This window comes from Triplophysa rosa, linkage group LG16 (genome assembly GCF_024868665.1).
Source record: "Triplophysa rosa linkage group LG16, Trosa_1v2, whole genome shotgun sequence".
Classification (NCBI taxonomy): Eukaryota; Metazoa; Chordata; class Actinopteri; order Cypriniformes; family Nemacheilidae; genus Triplophysa; species Triplophysa rosa.
In genome coordinates, this window is record NC_079905.1 from 3,643,698 (window position 1) to 3,665,098 (window position 21,401).

The 21,401-nt window shown below is 40.6% G+C and overlaps 1 protein-coding gene across 2 annotated transcripts in view; it reads right to left on the bottom strand.

The window, feature by feature from the left end:
- Positions 1 to 21,401, bottom strand: part of pvrl2l (PVR cell adhesion molecule related 2 like) — a 100,797-nt gene that overhangs the window by 61,409 nt on the left and 17,987 nt on the right. For both annotated transcript variants that reach the window (XM_057353968.1, XM_057353967.1), the window contains exons 2-3: positions 1,723 to 1,832; positions 1,161 to 1,404 (exon numbers count right to left, since the gene is read on the bottom strand). In XM_057353968.1, the coding sequence (XP_057209951.1) occupies positions 1,161 to 1,404; positions 1,723 to 1,832 (354 nt within the window). The remainder of the gene's footprint in view (positions 1 to 1,160; positions 1,405 to 1,722; positions 1,833 to 21,401) is intronic.

Sequence of the window (21,401 nt, forward strand, 5' to 3'; positions counted from 1 at the left end):
GGACAACCAGAGCGAGAAGCTTGCACATATCTCCACATGAAGAATTACAAACAGGCAGCAATGATTCACAACATCACTCTGTTTCTGATGATAGCTTCAGCTTAGTCATTGAAATGATGAATCAGACTAATGGGAAACATACGCATTAAAGCAGACAGCAGAAACGCGACTGTGAGTAAAGCTAATGTAGTTTAGCATGCATCAGCGTCTGGCCGTTCCTAATTGCACTAAAGATTTTGCAGCTAACGCATCAATCTTGAGACGTGCGTTTATGGTCTGTATTATAGGCCTGGGTGATATATCGAATATTTACGATGCAGTTGATATGATTTTGTTGGGGATGTAAAATTAAGCGCTATTGTGAATAACGCAGTGTTTTTAGTGCAAGAATTACTCAGCGATTAAGGGAGTCAAGACTGATTTATTGTCGCTAGCGCAAATGGCGCCGGAGCTGGAAAGTTTGATTCATTATTTTGCGCCAATTAATTCGTGCGAACTGTAGGCTACACTGCATTAGAGGTTATAAAACTAATTCAAAGAATAATTTGCATCATCACTCAAACATGCTCACAGAGGTCTCCATGTGGCATTTTTAAATATTACATTGGAATATTGATTCATAACAATACGTAACATAACGATTAAATGGACGTTTGGAAAAATGAAAATTCTTTCATGATTTGCTCAACCTCGTGCCATTTTAAACCTGAATAGCTTTCTTCTGCAGAACTCAAATGACGATATTTTGAAGAACACTGGTAACCAAACAATACTGACCGCCATTGACTTCCATTATATGAACACATTTCTCAAAATATCTTCTTTTGTGTTCCACGGAAGAAAGTGTCATATACAGGTTTTGAATAACATTAACGTAAACAAATAATGTCTGGATTTTTATTTTTGGGTGAACTATCCCTTTAAATCATTTTAATGCGAAACTGTGTAAAAACCCTTGCACGCAGTTGGACATATAATATAAACATCCTATATTGTGATATTTAGATGTAAATGTCAAGATGTAATATTTGACCTACAGTAAATCACCCAGCTCTAGTCTAAAAAGGAGAACGCTGTTCTCACACACTGAGTCATGAGGCTGTCTTGTTTTTAGAAAGCTCTGCAGCAGGCCTATAAATAAACCAAACCGTGTAACTTACCCATCATGATAAGAGTGGTTGTTCCCTGTTCGTTTCCGCTGGGATAAGTGGCAAACTCGCAGATGTACCTGCCCGCATCCGCCATCCTCAGTTTGTCGATCTTGATGGATGGAGTCTCCAGGGCGCCTTGTGTGAACTGAACTCGGCCATCAAAGGGCGTATAAGGGAAACTCGGTCCATACTGGGGGTGGAAAACAGCGATGTTGTGTCTCTCGCCTTCGACGCGCTCGAACATCCACGAGACCTGAGAAGCGAGAAGAGGGTTTGAATCCTTTAACAGCATCGCTTCCATGTAACCCGTTTCAACGAATCACTTATTTGCAGTAGCCTCACATCCACTGAATCACCAATTGTCTTAACCAGGTGTGACGCACCAAAGTGGAAAGTGATAAAAGCGATCTCCTACAGGTTAATTGCTCACTTTAGGACTCTGAGCTGCCCCCAAAAATAAGAAAAAACACATTTCGGCTCGGTGTTGTTTAGTTCTGTGGTGGACAAATTACTCGTCATTGGAAAACAGTCGGGTTCTGTTAAGATGAATCAAACAAGTGTTCATTATTACCTGTGTGAGTTTGGTGGTTCCGCTGTTGGTGAACTCGCAGCGCAGGATGACGGACCCGTTCGGATACGCCGTGATTTCATTATCCACTCGCACGCGCTGACTCCAGACCCCTGCGAAAAGACAGAAACGCTTCAGAATCACATGGTAAAATCTGGAACAGATCAGGATCGTACAATCGAACCCAGATGTTAGGCTCCCATAATAAAAAACACACCAGTCTGACCATATTCCAGGGCCTGGGATAAAAGTGAAGTGCAGTCTCAGACTGATTAAAAACTCACAAGAGGTCTGATATCTATTGACGGAATGTTCAGACGTCTCAGCATGAGATCTATCCAGCTTTGATTGCCCATAATTAAAAAGACCCGATTCCGTCTACATACACAATCACAGACACAAATCAGAGATATACAAATGCCTCATGAAATACAGAATAGCATATTTTACTGTAATATTTTTTTTTACTGAGCATATTTGACTATAAGTGAAACGTATAATGAAAAATAAACAATGGGTTGGCCACATATTGCGCAATAGCACTTCAGGCGACATGAGTTCAAGTCCGGGCACATGGTGCTTTCCAGACTCCTGTTCCCATCTCTCTCTCCCCAAATAACTTCTAATCTTGTCAGCTCTTTACTATACTCTATAAAAAATCTATACAAGAATATGAATCGATTCATAATTAGCTTCGCAGTAGTTAATGGGTTAAAAATGAAGGAATCTGTGACATCAACAGAAAAGGCACGTCGTTTTAGAAGTTATTACCTTTTAATGAAAGATTATGAAGACAAATGCTTTTTCTTAGGAATAAAGCGCACAGCTGAATCTATAACACCAGCAATGTGTAACAAGGAAGTACATTAGGTTCGATTTTTATTTCACGTAGACTTGTATATAATCATGGCTAATATCTCTCTAGGGGACATTTTACAATAATTGCAAGTCATTAGGATCTCCACTGTGTGACAAAAAACACCTCATATTGGTATGTGCAGTTTTCTTTGTGTATGCGTGCGCGCATGGACTGCATAATGATTTTAATAAAACCATCTCAGCATCACAGACTAACACGCATCTCTCAAAACCCCCCAAAAGCATGACACACGTGTAATGCAATTTTAAGTCGTCACAATAACATCCTTAACAGTCAAGCGATCATAACATCATAATAGGCTGTGACATTTATGGGGCCGTAAAAGTGAATGTCGTGATTGTGTAAACTTTATAACCTGATAACTCGCTGATGATAAAGGACCACGTCTGCTACTGCAATGTCAATCTTTACACGTTTGAAAGTTTGACCCACTGGCTATGATCCCAGTCTCTCAAATCTCGGTCTCGACGCAGAAGTCCGCAAAGTTCAGGTTTTTCGAAACTCGCTCTCTCTCTCTCTCTGCTTTCTCGCCCGGCCCAATACAAAGGCAGGTTAAAATAAACAACCCACGTTTTGGCTCGGGTGGTGTGCAGGCTCCCACGAAGAGACTAGCGAGAGACCTCCAGCTCGCTCAGAGCTACTGGAGTCAAAGGCCAGCGAGTACAGCAGGAGAGCTGCTCCACATACACGGGTGGAATAAGGAATGCTCGCGCGCGCACAAAGCAGTTGCACTTCACAACGTACAGACGCATTATCAGCGCACCCAAACACACTCAAAAAGACAGACCTCAAATTGCTTCGCACCCTGAAGAGGATTAGCTCTATCAAATGCGGGGTCGTGAATACATAAAATTATACATAAACATAGCTTGACTTGTTATACTAGAAAAATACTTTCAATCCAAATGCGAAAGCATTCCTCGCTCATGTTAAAAATCCCTTTAGCTTCTCCGAAAGAGCTCAGGCATACGGAATGCAACTCGTATTCTTCAAAGACATTAAAATCGATTCGCAATCCACCAACCAGTGAGATCTTTTGCCTTACGCTGACTTCAAACAACAATGCACAGAGAAGAAAATCCCAAATATTATTCATTGTCCTTGTACATATACAGTATGTGTGTTTAAATACCAAACGCTCTATGCAAGTACACAAACACAAATGAAACGTCGCTATCTTTCAGGCCTTGCTATGTACTGAGGGAACAATGTGTTGGCCAAGCGCTCAGGAATGTGTACTTGGAGGAATATTTTATGGACTTATACTTGTCTAATCTCTTAACTAATATTTATTTCATATACCAGGGATTTCTTGGAACGCGCATCGATATCAAACTGATTTGTGCTGAGAATGCAGATAAGGCTGTTTCTCGAGATAAATGCACCGACCTACCAAGGATAATGAAAAGTATGATGTCAAAAATTTCGTTAAACTAAAAAAAGCGTTCAGCTGATGAATGATAAAACATTGACAGTCTGTAAAAATAAATTCAAATGTAAAGGCTGTGCGCATTTTAAATGTGAAACTGAAGTTCACATGGTTAGGGTAAACACAACTTTATTGTCATAGGTGTGGATGGTGGTTCATGTTAAACTCATCTTTATAGTTATCGTTGAGAAAATGAAAAAGGTTTTTTTTTTCAATGGAGGAGTGAAAGCAAGTGGTTTAGGATTATGAGAATCGCAGAGAAAAATAAGCAGTCCCAGCTCAGTTAGAAGAGCGAAGTGTATTACATCTAACTTCAGGCATCCACTTTCCTCTCAATTAGAAATGCCTCCAACAAGAAGATTATATAAGATGCCAAAGTTTTGTGCCAAGGATTAAAGTATGGCGGTATGGATGCAACACACACACACACGCGCACACACACACACACACACACACACACGCACGCACGCACACACACTTGTTTTGCATTTGTATTTCAGGGCTTTAACGTCAGGAAGTGTGTGTTTTCATTACACGACGGCCCGCGTGTGACTCAGTGTAGCAGAATTCCCCCTGAAGGAACACAATGGCCTGTCAGACCAGCTCGCTGGAATAAGAAACAGAAACACAAAGCATTTATTCACTCACCTATATTTCTTCACCTCGCTCTCTCTCTCTCTCTCTCACTTTCTGCTTCATTCCTCTTTTGTTTCCATCTGTCTTTGGCTTATAACTCTATTGCTCTCTCCCTACTCTTTCGGTACATAACAACAGATGAGTCATAGGTGGGAACGTAGATGTACAAGGTTTTTGGTTGTTAGTTTCCATAGAATGAAACAAGTCCATGATGTGTGTTTTTAAATAAATCGAAAACAAAACCAGAAAAGAATAATACAGTAAAGAACAACATGCATCAGGTCTCTCTCTCTCATTTGCATGCATATCCATGTTTCCCCCTCCTTTTGTGTTCAAGTGCGTCCGTTCGTATTCCTTCACGGATCTATTTGCACTGGTTTAATACCTCTGAAACAGTCGGCGTGTCTGCGCAGGACTCATAGGCTTTACTTAAGGATGATAAATGAACTTAAATAGGCTCTCTACAAGCGCTTAAATAAAACACACACACACACACACACATTTAAGGCAAAAGAAGCAGTTTAACGTATAAGCTGGCTTTGTGTACTTAATGCAAAGCTCATTGGTGCTTTTATTATTCATGATGTAATATTCACCTTTAAAGTCATTCATATATTCATATATAAGCACCACTATGTGCACATTAATTAAAATAAATGCTTTACCGATTTACAGTTTAAACGTATGATTTACAATTTAACATTACGATTAAGAGGTATGTAAAAAAACAACAGTATCATTAGGATGTCCTTTATAAAACACAAAACAATGGTTAACATTACATAACTGAATTCTTTTAAAATAGAAATTGTTTAACAGACAAGCAGGACACACGGATTCAGTCTGGTTTCTTCAGACTGCACTAAAATGAAATATAGCTCGCGTTATCACATTTAAATCTACTTTTCGCTCAGCCAACCTTAACTTTTCCTCTACCAGGCGTCCTTCTCTGTCTGTCAATGACTGATATGACACCGTACGAGCGAGGCAGGTGCTTTACTTAAGAATGACAAACGAACCACATTTAAGAGAAAGAAGCAATTTAACAAAAGCGCATAAGCTTACGTACTAATGTGAAGCTCATCTATTTGAAAAGGCTTATGTTATTTAATACCTGTAAAGTCATGAAAACAAGTCTAAGCGCAGAGCAGAAAAACAATATCCTTGGGCATCTGTTTCAACAATAACTACACGGTTTAAAACGTTTTTGAAAGAAATGTAGATGTAACATCAGTATTCATTTACATTTAAAATGTGCTTTTCTTAGACTAGATAGACATATATCCTAAACTGAATACCTTTTTTCAAATATTAAAATGTCATTACAAACCTCTTCACAAAAGAAGATATTTTGAATAATGTTGGTAACCTGATAACGGCGGTCCCCATAGACTTTTTCTATTGGTTTTGTGTACATATAATAGAGGTCAATGGGTACCACCGTTGTCCGGTTACCAACGTTCTTCAAAAATATCTTCTATTATGTTCTGCAGAAAAAAGAGTCATACAGTTTTCTAAATGACAAGAGGGTGAATAAATTACAGAATTTTCATTTTTTGGGTGAACTATCCCTTTATTATTATTTATTTAAAATAAATCCTTTCTATCAAAGACAAAATACCCCAGACAGGGCCAATTTAATCTCTGTAATACACCAACAAACATCAACAATATCTCATTTTCTCTAAGTCAGATGCATGTTTTAGTCATTTACACAAGGCATTCTCCATCTCGAAATACATGGCATCATTCCACGTGAGCGCTGACTGGAACGCCATGACTTAAAACTTCTAGGGTCGCCTTCCCCAGGGTCACAGGTTTCAGTGAAGTATTTTCTAGCACCCGTCAGCCTTGAGCCCGTTGCGAGCGCGTATGTGTGAACGCCTTGAAGAAGTTAACAAAGGCATGGAAGTGCAGCGAGCTGCTGGAAAATAATTAGCACGGTGTATGCCACGCGAGCGCACACGCCGAACACTTTTAGAATTTCACAGGAATGTGTTTCTCTCCCGCCGCAGGGTGAACGTTACGAGTCTCTGACGGTGCATCTCTCCGACAACATCTCTCGCTCGGTACAATACTTTAAAATGAATGCGCATACATATTTACCAAAAGAAAACCTTAACCAAAGGCACCTTAAACCACCACATGCGAGGAAAATTATTTCAAGCTGTATAACTGAAATGAGTTGTGATCCTTAATCTCCTGGCAGTCGGGAGGAGAAAAAGGTCATTAAAAAAACAGATTGGGGCATAAGGTGAAGGCGCAGAGGGAAAAATGGTGCGAGAATGTATGCGAACCCATTGGTGAACCGCACGACCTCAACGTTCCCTGCGGGCACATTGATGGTATGGATGGCATAATTTAAAAAACCATGATCACCTCCACCTCCGAATCCATTAGCTCTACACGCGCCGTGATCACAGCAAAACGGCCATCAAAATGAGGAAAATTACGCCCATCTCACCTCATTCTCTATACGAGCCCCGGCCTCCATCCCTCTTTTCTTTCATTTATTATGCATTCGCTTTATTTCAACTATCTTTTACAGCACCGCAGCTCTCACTCACCACTGTTGAAACAAACTCCTTACAATACTGCCCTCACCCTCCCTCGACTGTATCGACCTCTCATCTGTCTCTCACTACCTAGTAATCTTCTATCCTTTATAAACCCTCTGTATCTCTCACTCACACACCCCCTGTCAAACGTACGCTAAGGGACACACCCTCACCCAGACATAAAACACCAGCTCCAAGCGTGCATGCGGCCTAAAGCTGTTCGCCCTGTCAGACAGCGAGCAGATCCTATCTCTTGCATCTTTATTTTCCTCCCTCTAGTGCCCCTTTTTTCCAAGGTCACCTTGTGCCTTCCTTTTAGCCATCCCCTCACTCGCCTCCTTTCATCTCCGTCGCTCCCCCGTCTGTCTGCCTCCGTCTTCATCGTGCATCTCCAATTTTTATTCTTCTCACTTTCATTCCACTTTGCAGTTCATTCTTTTATCCTTTGTTAGCTTTTCTCCTTTCATCCGTGGCCCTTTATCTGCAGGCTGGCCCTTCTCTCTCAAATGGGAAGTGTGCCATTAGCCTCCCGTACGGCTCTCTGGCACACGGTTCCGCTGGCCGCTCTCATCTTTCCCTAACACTTGGCACATTCCTGGTTTCTACACTTCAGCTTTGTTCCAAAAAGTCTTCTCTCCCACTTCGGGAGCGCCCTCACTGCAACGGAAGCTCGTAAGTGATTGATTTGGAACGGCGGACGTAGGCAGCAAACCTCACGAGAACCGCACACGAGACTGGACACGAAATTAATAAACTGAGTTTTTCAAATCAAATTCTGCTCTAATAAGCATAAAATTGCATAGCGCAAACAAATACCGAGTTTGTCGGGTGCATTTTGCCACTGATGTACTTGTGACAGATACATTTGAATTTCGGCCATTGTATTAATGTTTCTGTCTGGAACAGGTCTCATTTTTGGAACGTGCTTATGCTGCCTTGAAATGCTGTCTAGACGGCTCACTAGGATTTGGAACAGAGCTTCCCCCTACTATACTGGAATATCAAGTGTGCGAGCTATGCGTGCCGTATACCAGTATACCAGAAAAAACGCATTTTTTCTAAAAACATGGCATGCGTCTACTGTATTTGTGTGCGTTCCCAACGTGAATGTGCGTGAATAATCGAGGGTAAGAGTTTTACCTGTCGTGAGACTTTATAAAGCACGCTCAAAGTGTCCGAGGTGTACTAGATTCGAGATGTTTTTGCACTCGCGAGATAGACATGCTGTTTCTCTGTCCTCCCCGAGGACCCTGTGAAACCGCAGCAACAGCAGTCGAGGCCCCATCTTTTTTCCCCAGGAGATCGAATGTGTGTGCGCCTTTGTTTGTGCACATGTGCAGTAGGGGCCCATTTCCTCATCCCCGAGCGAGCGCGCTTGAAATGGAAACAAAAAGCACGGCTGCCTTTACACATTACACATGATAAATGCTTCTCTTACACAGAGAGATGTATATGCACACATACTGCGCATACAAACCCTAGATGTGGTCTTCACACTCGCGCCACATGAATTATTTCCCATAACCCTCATGCAGAGAGAGCAAGCGCGTGTGCGAGTCCACTTATTTACACATTCATTTAGCGGTTTTCTACACAAAAAGCAAGGGCTGGCCAAACAACCCTACTCTACATTCACAGTCATGTATTATTGATATGACTGTTTGAAAAAGGGTGAGGCACTCCGCTCTTATTAAATTATTGACAAGCAACATTTATGCTGCTAGCACCTGACCCGAGGAGGAAAAGAGGGAGAAACTGATGAGAAGGGTGAGAGGAGGAAAGACAGAAGAGAAGGAGAGAGAAACCAACCAAACCTATCAAAAACACGCATAAATCAAGAATTTTGCGCATTGTGTCAAAAAAATGTATATATACAAACATAATGTATATATAAAGTTTATATACTATATATACAGTACATATATATGCATTTTCAAGTTATTTGTTGGCAGTTCATTTGAACATTCTCATTAAATGCGGATAGTTTCTGTACTACAGTAAAATTTCATTCATAATTCTTAATAAATCATCATACTGTACCAAACAGTATCTTTCAACTATTACTTGCTTTTACTGCATTACATTAATGAGAAATCTGGGAAGGAAAATGCAATGCAAATATTTATATATTAATATATACAGCTACATTATTTTCAAACAGGTTTCCTGTACACCCACCACCACTGCTCCCCATTCACAAGCTAAGGAAGAAACAGTGCATGGAGAGATGGAGAGATAGAGAGAGATAAGTAAAAAGAAACCAGAAGGAGAATGATGCAGAATGGTTGGCAATGAAACAAGGGCGAGGCAGGTAGAATAAAGTGAATGCACAGACTAAAAATGAGAGAGGAGCAGGAGAGGATGGCAAGGGAGCTGCCGAACGAGGTGAAAGGGTGGAACAGAGAGATCGCAGCCGAGGTGAAGGAACAGCAGAGCACAAGAGCAGAAGGGAAAGATAATAAAAGAATAAAGATGCAGGAGAAATGAGAAAAAGGAAAGGGAGGGTGAGGAGAGGAGAGGAGAGGAGAGGAGAGGAGCCAATCCGCCAGAGGTGAACAGGTGGAGGAGAGAAAAACTGCGAGAATGAGAGAATGAGAGAAAGAGAGTGCAGCAGAGCAAGAGAAGAAAAAAGTGAGGAAGTAAAAGATGAGCGAAAAAGAGAGAAGGTATTCAAAGAGATGACTGGATTTTGAAGATGAGTGAACAAGTTACATCTGCGTTTGTAAAGAAATTAAGAAAGATATTAAGACTTTCATGCCAAGTAAAAAATGTAACACTTTTCAAGAAAGGATGCATTTGTTAACATTAGTAAATGCATTAGCTAACATGAACTAACAGTGAACAATATAGTTATCAGCATGTTTTAATCCTTATTAATGTTAGTTAGTACAATTATTAATGCTATTTTACTGTGTATTAACTAATGCTAAGAGATACAACTTTCAAAAACTTATTAAATGCTCAAATTAACAAACTAAGATGAATAAATGTTGTACAAGTATTGTTCAATGTTTATGTTAGCAAATGCACCAACAAATTTGTTAACAAATCGCTGCTGTCCATCCAAATCCTTGTATCTCCATATTTGGTGATTTTATTTTTTGCCATAAATTACTAGTCACCCTCTATGTTTGTCACTGGGTTTTGCAAATATCTAACCAATAAAAAGTATTAAAAGGTGCTTGTCCACTTTGACAACACAGTATTTAATCATTTAAAAAGCAAAGTGTTTTTTCCATTTCCTGAAAAACAGTGAATTTGTAAATCCGGGTTTTGGAAGCGCAGGGTCGAAATATAACCTTATTGTAAAGTGTTACCAAACAATAATACATTCAAATAAGATAATTAATTATATTTATACATTATTACATTAATATACATATATTATATATATACATATTAAATGGTTATATAGGTAAATAATAAAATTAAAACCTAAAGACTGTATTAGCCCTCTGACGGAATTTGAAATTCTGAAACGGTTATTTTTAGTGAATCAAAAACTGTTGCACTGTAGATTAAAACATGTTATACAATAACAAAACTACGGTAAATCTCTACAGAATAAGTGAAAATTGCATTGAAAATGAAAACAGAAGCATCTACGGTCTCTTTCAGTCTACTTAAGATGCTAAAGACCTTTTATGGCATTTACATTTATGCATTTGGCAGACGCTTAAAAGCAACTCACATTGCATTATACTATACATTGTATCCGAGTATGTGCAATCCCCTGGGATCGAACCCATGACCTTGGCGTTGCTAGCGCCATGCTCTAACCACTGAACTACAGGTAAGCATCTCATGTCTTCAATTCCTTTTACAAAAACCATAACATGTTTATTAGACACACCTAGCTATCCACTTCACAGAGAAAAATCAGAACAAAGGAAAGAGAGAAACAGCAGATGACAGAAAGATAAACTAACTGAAGTGGAGAGGCAGGTGGCTACACACGTGAACCTCCATTATTCTCCAGCTGGGTTCTGTGTTGCCAAGGGCCTCAAGGTGCTGGACAGCAATGCTCATTTGAGTGCCATTAAAGGCAGTTTTCTATCCTCCGGCTGTACACTTACACTAACAGTGAACACACAGAACGAGGATGAAAGCCGAAGGGAGGGAGAGACCACTTAAAAGGGGAACGGAGACGGGGGCTGGTTACAACATATTTACTCGCTGTCATTGGTTCTCTCTCCTCATTAGCCCGCCGCAGGTCTGATCACTTTGTTAGAATTGATTCGGGACGAGCGTTGTTGGCTTGCCGTTCTCTCTAAAATGGACAAGTCTACAATTACCTCACCAGCATGTAAACAAGCCACGCACACCTACCAAGGAGAATGCAATGCACAGAGCCGTCGCGGGCCCGGCTGTGTCTAATGCGTTCGAGCTCGAGCGAGCACTTGGACAAATATATTCCCTCCGCAGTCGGAGCGAAGCATTGATTTTCCCATATTACCACACGCCAGGGCCACAAAGAAAAGCCACCGCCACCATAATTGCAGTGTGCCGACAGCAAACTCCCAGAGAAAGACTGCATTTGGAAAGACTGCATTTCCCAGAATTCCCAAGTAGATGAGGGAGAAATCATGTGCTTAAACAGGAAGAATGGAAGTTGGGAGTGGGGGGAGAGAGAAACTCATATGTAAAAGATTAGAGATGTGGTCTTCAGAGGCTCGTTCATTCTGAATCGAAGGTTAATCGCGTTACGGGAAAACCTCACCGTGGCAAATATGAGAGAGGGCGGCGGAAGGGGATGCAAACGTGACTCAATTCGAACATAAAAACAAACGAAAAAACATGAGGGTGTAATGGAGTGTGTGCATTATTCAAGGCATGTTCCAGATCTCACACGTGATCTTAAGAGCGCTCATCTGGGAATGAATGGAAATCAATTACCAGACATCTGTATGCACTTCTACAGTAAAGCGTGTTCGTGAAAGTCGGTCACAAAGGTAAAGATCGTTCCATAATGAAGCCCAAGTGAGCCATCTGGAAAACACCCAAGCCTAACAAACTCAAGACAACGCACAAGCACGCATCCCCTCGAGCGCTGCTGTCGTCACATTACCCCCCAAAAAATCAAAACACATTATAGCCCGAGTGCAGCCTCTGAACTAACAGTGAGCACGCATCCCTACAAAGACACGATTCGGGAAGGAGATGGCAGCGTAACAGATGGCACAACAGAGTGCTCATATTTATAGGAAATTCCCACTGTACTTTTATGAGCTTCCACTGTGGTAAAATACTGCGTTCCCCTCCCGGGTGATTAGCCCCTAAATGAGAGCGGTTGTCGCCGAGCACACTTCACTGAGTATGCGCCCTGAGAATAATAGAGGTTAACAAGTGAGCAGAAGAAACGGGAAGGATTACAATAGAGGCTGGGCTAAGTAATTGAAGATGTTCATTTCTATGCTTTCAATTAAAACGCCGTGTCACGTTATCAATACTCCGCGAGGAAGAAAGCGACACAACTGAAGCAAAACCACCAAATAACTTCCAATTCCCCTTTCTCTCAAAGATACGCACGAGCACGCGGAGACGAGCTGCGCCCGTGGACAAACAGATCATGGCATCACGGTCTCTACAGTAAGCAAATCTGTTTTTATTCGTTTTACAGATGAGAGAAAAGCTCGCGTCGAGCAAGGTTGTGGATTTTTATATCTAGGCATTTAATCATAACACGGTATTTGGAATTGAACAAGGCAGAACAACCGCCCAGCTACAGCTTATCTGGGCTGAACGTCAGGTGTTTCCATTCGCTGGTGTTATTATGCATAGACAAGTCGACACACACGCACACACACACACACAAACACACACTGATGGCTTTGGGATTTGGAGCTCTAAATTAGGTTGCTTGTCGCATTTTCCCCATAGCGAGCTGTGCTCTGATTAAAAGCACCCAATCTTTGGTTTTCCTCTCTCTCTCTCTCTCTCTTACATAGCTCCACATCTAGCGCTATAGATCATGGGATTTCAAGGACCCCGAGTCCAATCTGTGCATAAAACATAAATACATACAAGAGGCATAGAAAAGTAATTATATTACGTAAGCTTCACCTTGGGTGAGAGCTCGGACATTGTGTAGCACGAAGAACATTACCGCGATCTAATAAGATTTCCCTATTGTTTATCTAGCTGTCAATCAAACCCCGCACGTCCTTCTCGGAAGCAAAGCGATACCCGATAATTTGATCTCGGGCCTCATCTGTGTGAACCAACGATATATTGGATTGGGATGTGCCGCGGACACACAGCCAAAACAAATCTTTAGGGTCAAGGTCCAGTTGGACCTACAAAAAACAAACAAAAATTGTCAGTTCAAACATAGATGGGCTCTCACATCACACCTTTCCCTCAGATTTTCTCCCTTCCTAAGCCTATCATTCAGCTTTTCAGACGCTAATCCTCTTCACGCACACACAGACACATATCTCTCACACAGATGTTACGCCTCTCAATCACAATACATCTAAACGTCCTAAACCAAGATTACTTTGCACCGCCACCTCTAAAGTCCTCCATCCTCCATGATCTTAGTACACAGTGTCCTGCGTTTTGTATTCCACGTTCATCCGTTCTGAGTCTGAAGGCTGTTTGTAGATCATTGGTGCTCATTAGCTTACGGTTACTTTGATCAGAGAAGGCAGATGCGAATCCGATCCTGGATCGGATGATACACTGCCCTCTGCGAGGACTAACACGCTTGCGCGCTCATCTTTATGCAGGCGCATCCGTCTCCTGATTGGCTTCTAACGAGCACGCCTGGGTTTGTTAGCACAGGGCTTTAACAATATCCCGCAGATGTGCGGTTCCCCGCGAGAAAGGTTGCCCTTCTCCGCTTTGAAAAATAACGCCGGCGAAAAGAAGATGTGATCAAAGGGCAATGCAAACAAGTGTGTCGACACATCAAGAGAAGGGGGATGCTGGAGGGTGGCGGTGGGAAAAAAGAAAGGGCTGCAATCTCTCTTCATGCCCCTTGTTTTCTAGGAACATTTGTTGTGGTGATAGGAGTCAGTGTCGTCAAGGCGACGGCGAGAGGGGAGGCAGCTGGGTGTCAAAGCAACAGCTGCTCATTCGCAGTCACATCTGGCGACAAGAGCGTTCGTCTCTGTGCCAACCGAACAGAGGGATGGAGAAAGAGACAAGGGGAGATTGAAAACGAAAGAAGGACAGATAGGAAGTGATGGATTGACAGATGGACAGAGTCTACAAAGTAAAAAAGTGCAACTGAGACCTGCAATTCTTGCACAAACCGGTACCGCACATAAAAAGGTCTGGCACATAAATCCAACTTCAGGATTACTCATACATGAATGCTGTCAATAGTTGGTTTGCTCTGCCTCCAAGCTTTGCTAGTTCTGACATCTGTTCTCTTTCTCCATCTGCGTTTTGTACTTCAACACTCTTCTACTGCCTGCATCGACACGTCAATGCCCATCTCCAAAAACAAACAGATTCTCAGTAGTGCACGCACCATGATTCCCACCACGCTGGCCATCATAAAGGGTCAAATCTCACAAAGTCTGGGTTATATCGCATCCTAAATTTTATTAAAATAAATATTTTAACTGTTAATGCAGCACAAAACAAACCAACAAGATTTGATTTTGAAAAGATTACAATACACTTAAAGTACTACTCTTGTCTCTCATAAAAGTACAATAAGAAAGAGAATAAAACTGACAATAATGAGTAAAAAAGACAAAGAAAAACAAAACAAGAACTCTAAAAAAGTATTATAACATTACAGTGGGTGTTCAATTGTCAAAAATATAATAACTGCAACTGTATTATTGATCCAAAAATGTGCTTTATTTTCTATATGTAAACCGCAATTCCTTCTGACAAGACTGAAAGACCAGTTATTTTATACATTCTACAAACATCTACCTTGTTTTTAAGAACAAACCGTTGGAATCATCAATTCGAAGGACACTGTGTAAACAACATGAAGGATTTCCTTACAAGCAGAAATACGTTTCTGACAGCGTACGGCTCCTCTGCGTTCTTCCCCTGCGCACTCTGATGTGTACATTATTTTTTAATAACGCTTGCATCTATTCGTCACACTAAAACCAGAGCATACTGGTCGCAACCAAAGATGGACTGCTCGCATTAAGACCTTTGCTGACCCACGTGGCTGCTCGACTTAAACTGAGAAATCTTTTCATAAGGCACATGTGTAGCACCGAGGTTTAACACAATATACAAAAACCAGCACATCAATCTTCACAGAGGCTCGGAGGAAAAGGGTATTTCCACACTTTAAAGAGCCCGGGTGAGTTGGCAATCCCCGAGCAGGAGTCTGCGGCATCTCTGAATGGCAGCTTGCTCACCGCAACCTCCGCTGTGCTAATTTCGCACTTATCAGAAGAAACCAGGGCAATCGTGGCAGGAAGGCCCGGCGTATCTGGCTACAGAAGAACTCGATTGCAAACTGCACTGGGTGGTCGGGCAAACCTACTGGGGGCAAATCAGGAAACAAATGGCCTAGAACTGCTTGTGAACAGGGAGGCACTGGGTCCTAAAGCAGATAAAGCCAAAGTCAAGAAGCGCTCTGATTTTATCAAACGCCTTTTTGCGGTAGCATCCAGCTTCCTTTTCACAAAGCCTGACTGAACAACCAAGCCACTGCGCAGTTGTTTAGCTTCTTTTCTGAAGGCATGGCATCTCTCTCTCCCACCTCTTTATCTTTTAATTTGCCATATGCAGGACCAGATGGAATCCAAAGGTTTTTTTCGGGATATTCTGCACTGATGCAAGGGAAAAAAACACGTGTAAATCAGCAGAATGGATTTAAGGATGGCAAAACGGGTTGTAGAACTAAGAACGCTATAAAAAACAATGAAAGCATTATTAAATATTTATCAAAAATATTCAATGAAAAAAACACATTCTGTGAATATCTGCAAGGCTTCCTGCTGGTTCTGTGCAGGCTTGGCCATAGTGTCTCCTCATAATAAACACATTTATTAAATTTAGCACTCAGCTATCGACTAAAAGTGTGTCGGGTAATATTGATATTTAGCCACATCAGCGAAACGTGATACATGATACAAGCCATTCAGTGGTTTAGAAAAGCAAATGGACAAAACATTATAAGAGAGTGCACTGACGCCTGACTCGCGGCTGAAGAACTTCAAATGGTTAGTTCACGCTGCGCTAACAAACACCAAATGGTTTTGTTAAATCTACGTATTAACCTTGTTGGTGTTTATACTGCAAAACCAACATTTGATATCTACCAGCCAAACTTAAAATATCTGAGATGTTTAAGTTTATCGAAACAGTGTGAACCTGATTTAACAGCTCAAAGTCCAAAAACAATGAACTCACTGAGAAATTCTAAAGGCCCGTTCACACAGAGACGAATAACTATAAGGATATCAATATTAACGATAACAACTTTAGTATCCACACCAATAATGTTTTGTTTATTCAAAGTCAATTTGAATGGATTTTGATTGTGAATGTTTTATCAGTCTGGGAAAAAAATGACAGTGATATTATTGTTACAGTTGTGGTGTGGACTCCATTATTATAAATTCAAAATGTATTATACATTATACACTTATGCTATTAAAAACGTTGTAGATTTAAACATTATTATACAATTAGAAAGATTTTTTTCATTATAAATTATAATAAAAATATAAAAAATAAAAATAAAATAAAAATTGCCAAAAAAAATTCATTTGCCAAAAACGAAAATGCTAAATTATTCAAATTAAAAATAAATTTGACTGATATCATTTTTTATTATTTCAATAAAATCTGTGATAATATTGTTGCCCTGAATTCTAATGGCCGTGAAAATATAGCAATGAAACTCTGATTTTTTCATTATAAAATATAATAAAAATATAAAAAATAAAAATTTACAAAAAAAATTACAAAAAAATTGACTAATTCATTTGCCAAAAAAGAAAATGCTAAATTATTAAAACTAAAAATAAATTTGACTGATATAATTTTTTATTATTTCACTAAAATCTGTGATAATATTAATATTTATGATAATAATATTGTTACCCTGAATTCTAATGGCCATGAAAATAAAGAAATGAAAATCTGATACTGTGACAGCCCCAGTGCATCGGGCCTTTCTTTTTTATTCTGCCTTAGAATAACACGATGGGTGGAGAGCTCACACATCTTGCGAAACTATTCCTACTCTTTAGCATGCTTACAAAAACAAACTACAAACGCATCTCCACCTTCAAAGAAAAGCACAAGTTAAAACTTTTCTTTAGGTTTCCTGCAGCTAAACTAACATTTTCTAAAAGGAATCTGCTGCGAGAAGTAACCATACAACTTGTAAGATCTACCATTCTGTGCGGGCAGATTCTTACATTCCTTCAAAATCACTTAAACCAGCTTCGGAACAAAGCAGCGCACAGCATCCACATTACAGTCACACACCGAGACACAGTGGTCCACGATGAGCTCTAAAGTCACGGCACGAATAACAGTCTAGCTCTGCTTCTGGCTGAGATCAGAGACTGAGGAACACGCTCTGATGGGGAGAGCCATTGATCCAACCGAGTCCGTGATCGGGTGTCAGTTTGCTCGCAGGTGCAGAGTTTAATTTGGTGGATCCGTGCCTCATCCATCTCCCACGGCAGCTTCTTTCCAGTGGGAAACTCCGGCGCCAGGCCTCCCTAATCTTCATCATCACCTCCGCGCCATCTCTGATCTGCTCTCGCACAGGCTCGCGTCCCGTCAGCTCATTAGCGAGCTTTACAGACACCTTCACTGTCAGACTCGCACTCCGTTTTCCTGTTTTTAGAATCCTACACGTATAATGAGGTTACCCCCACACTTTTTTCTTCTCTTTTTCTCGTTCGAGTCTAAGTGCCGCCTAGACTTCTCCCTCAATTGAGCTTTCACTCTTTCTCTCACTTGAGTCCTTTTTTCATATTATACCTCCTTTTCTAGCATTTCCTGATCACCCTCTTCACCATCTGGGTCTTGCTCAATCTTCTCTCAGCTTCCATTTAATAGTCTGTCCTCTATAGTACACATATCCTTCCCGTCGCTTTCTTACTTTTCCATTTCAGTATAGCATTTTCAAGCTTTAGATTTAACAAAAATACTTTTCTCCTCTTAACTTTTTTCTCGCACCTGTGTGTAATTAAACCCAAAACGAGTTATTTGACTCTTTCTCTGTCACCCGACAAGGATATTAATATTAACAAGACTCATCACTGCCATTGAAATGAATGGGGAGGAACGCAACGCTCAATATGGCCGCCCAAGCGAAGCTTTGTGCATTTACATTTACACATTTGGCAGACGCTTTTATCCAAAGCGACTTGCATTCAGTGTTGGGTAAGTTACTCTGAAAAAGTAATTAATTACTAGTTACTAATTACACATTCGATAATGTAATTAGATTACTGTACAAGTTACTCTCTTCAAAAAGTATTTAATTACTTATTACTAATTACTTCTATATCCTACATCAACCTTGATGAGTTAAGTGATTCAAGGATAGACTTGAAACGGCTCTTTTAATTCATTCAAATAAATAATATAAAACTACATAAAGTAGTATTATTAATTACAAATGTGAGAATTATACATTAAAGCACGGATTTTAAAGTTAGACTTTGAATTTTGATGTAAATTCCTCTTCTGCACACACACATATTACACAAAGTATTTAGTTTAATTACATCAAAAGTAACTGTAATTAAATTACAGAAAAAAATAAGAGTAATCCCTTACTTTACTTTTTCAAGGGAAAAGTAATGAAATTACAGTAACTAATTACTTAGTAACTAGTTACACCCAACACTGCTTGCATTGCATAATACTATACATTTGTTTTTTTAAGTATGTGCAATCCCTGGGATCGAACCCATGACCTTGCTTTGCTAACTTCATGCTCTAACCACTGAGCCACAGGAAACAAACAGTACTGTTAACGTCATTTTTAAATGTTGCTTTTATATATGTCGTTTAACTGGGATTTTAGCTTGTGATTGTATAAATAGCAGTATTCCCATTCACGTCTTGTTTGAATTACGTAATAAAACTGCCTGGAGACGGACTTTGCTGCCGATCTTCAATCGCTGCTTAATTCTGCAACTAAAAGCGAATTTGTATCGGTTAAAATGTAGTTCAGTAGTTATCTATGGGTTACTGCACGACTGCACAGACGAATAAAAAAGCCACACTTATCCGGCTCTTTTCACTGAGCTAATTAATTAGGCAACTCCTTGCAGGCTGTCATCTGCACACGGACCATGCGCAAGACTGGTTCCACTAAAACTCCCCGGAGTACAAATCCAGTCTAATAAAGTCTTATAACTGTGGCCCGTAATGTAATGGAGTCATCAAACCGCTGAGGTCCTGGATCGTCTCCAGCGCGCGACTACATCCGCGTATACGTCTTTTCGATCAATGAGCGCTCTGGCACGCTCAAACTGGGTTCGTGACATCCTCTGCTGTATGATCTACTGTTGATACTCGCCGTGTCGCTGGCCATCAGTGTCATTTAGAAGCACATTACTGGTGCAGTCGGGGTCACCAAAACAGCTCGGCTATTACAACCCCACGCTGTTGTTTCTATTAAGAGAAGCAAGACGTTAATTCCAGCATAAACATGCTGTGTCTCTATTCCAATGCTGTGCTGAAATCGATTCGAAGCTATGAAATACCAACAGATGGAGACCAGACCTCAGCCAGATCTGATTTTAGATCCATGCATAATCTTTTGGACACTACTTGCCTATGGATACGTGCTGCACCTCGCATTCAGATACGATCTGTCCTACATAGTACGCTAGATTAGGATTATAGCATCACAAAACGTAGTACTATGGAAATGGCATCAAAGGTAACTGGATAGTGTGCATCAGTAAACGTGTTTTGGGCATAAATGTGACAGTCAAAGCTGTCACAGCAGTTGGTAAATGTATAAATGGGTTGTTGACAAAAATACCGTACATGTGTTCTATGGTGTGACAGTAAAAATGTAGAAAACGAACTTTTAATAATATATTATTTAATATTATTCATATTTATAACATAAAATGGCGTAAAAGAGATTTATCTGCATTGTTTTTTTTGCTAAATTTTACCAGATAAAATTAATTCAAAATTTGCAGGCATTTGCAAACAACAATTTGCTACCGCCTTAAGCGAGGTACACACTTTTACTGCCTGTTACAAGTGTTCGGATTCAAATGCAAACCCAGTTGCACTCTTTGCCAAAATACAGATGTTTTGCCACAGGCGACTCTTGGCTAAACCTGTAGTTGATGGTTAATCTGTTAACCCTTTGATTACCCTGCCAACCTCAGTTTAACATGAACGTCAGATCCAGGCCCCCTTTCCTTGCCTCCCTTCCGCTTCAATCTTGGCCGATCTCTATCGGTCCATCTCTCCTCTCGGCATGTGAATAAATCAACACAGGGAGGGGAGCGGGAAAGGGGGCTAGAGAAAGTAGGGCACTTCAACCTGGTATGGGCAGCCCTAAGTAACACCGCTGAGAAAATAGAGAGAGAGATGTAGTTTGTGCGGAGAACACAAATATGATGGTGAAAGAAGGAATAGCGGAGGGGCTTGTTGGATGTGGAAATAGGAAACCATTTACGCAGCGGGCGAAATGACAGATAGAGTACAAGAACAGGGCAGGGACTGGGAGGAAAGAGGCGATAAAGAAAGGAGAGGGCAGAGTGAATTGAGATGAGAAAATGATAGAGGTGGAGAAATTAGAGGAACGGATGGCGGCGCTGAGAATACAGATGGACAAAGACACAGAGGAGACAATTTCAGATGGGACGAAATAGAGATGTACTGAGAAAAAGTATAGAAATACAGAGAGACATGAGAAAGCCAAATCCACAAATCCTACAGTACGTGTACAAAAAAAGGTGAAAGTGCAAGAAACAAAGCATTGAAGCGGTTTCGAGAGCACACAGGGGCCATGTGTATATGATAGAGGTTGTGTATGAATATCTTATGCAAGCTCTGGAGATGAAAGCACATGGTTTTGACATTCTCTCTCTTCTTACTTCTCTCAGCCGCGCATGTTCTCGTTCCTGAGGCAGTGTCTATTAAAATGTGTGTTTAATCGGGGAGTGTTACAGCTCTAATCATGCCTGGCATCGCACACACACACACACACACAACTAACCATCCTCACACTCTTCATGTCACAGAT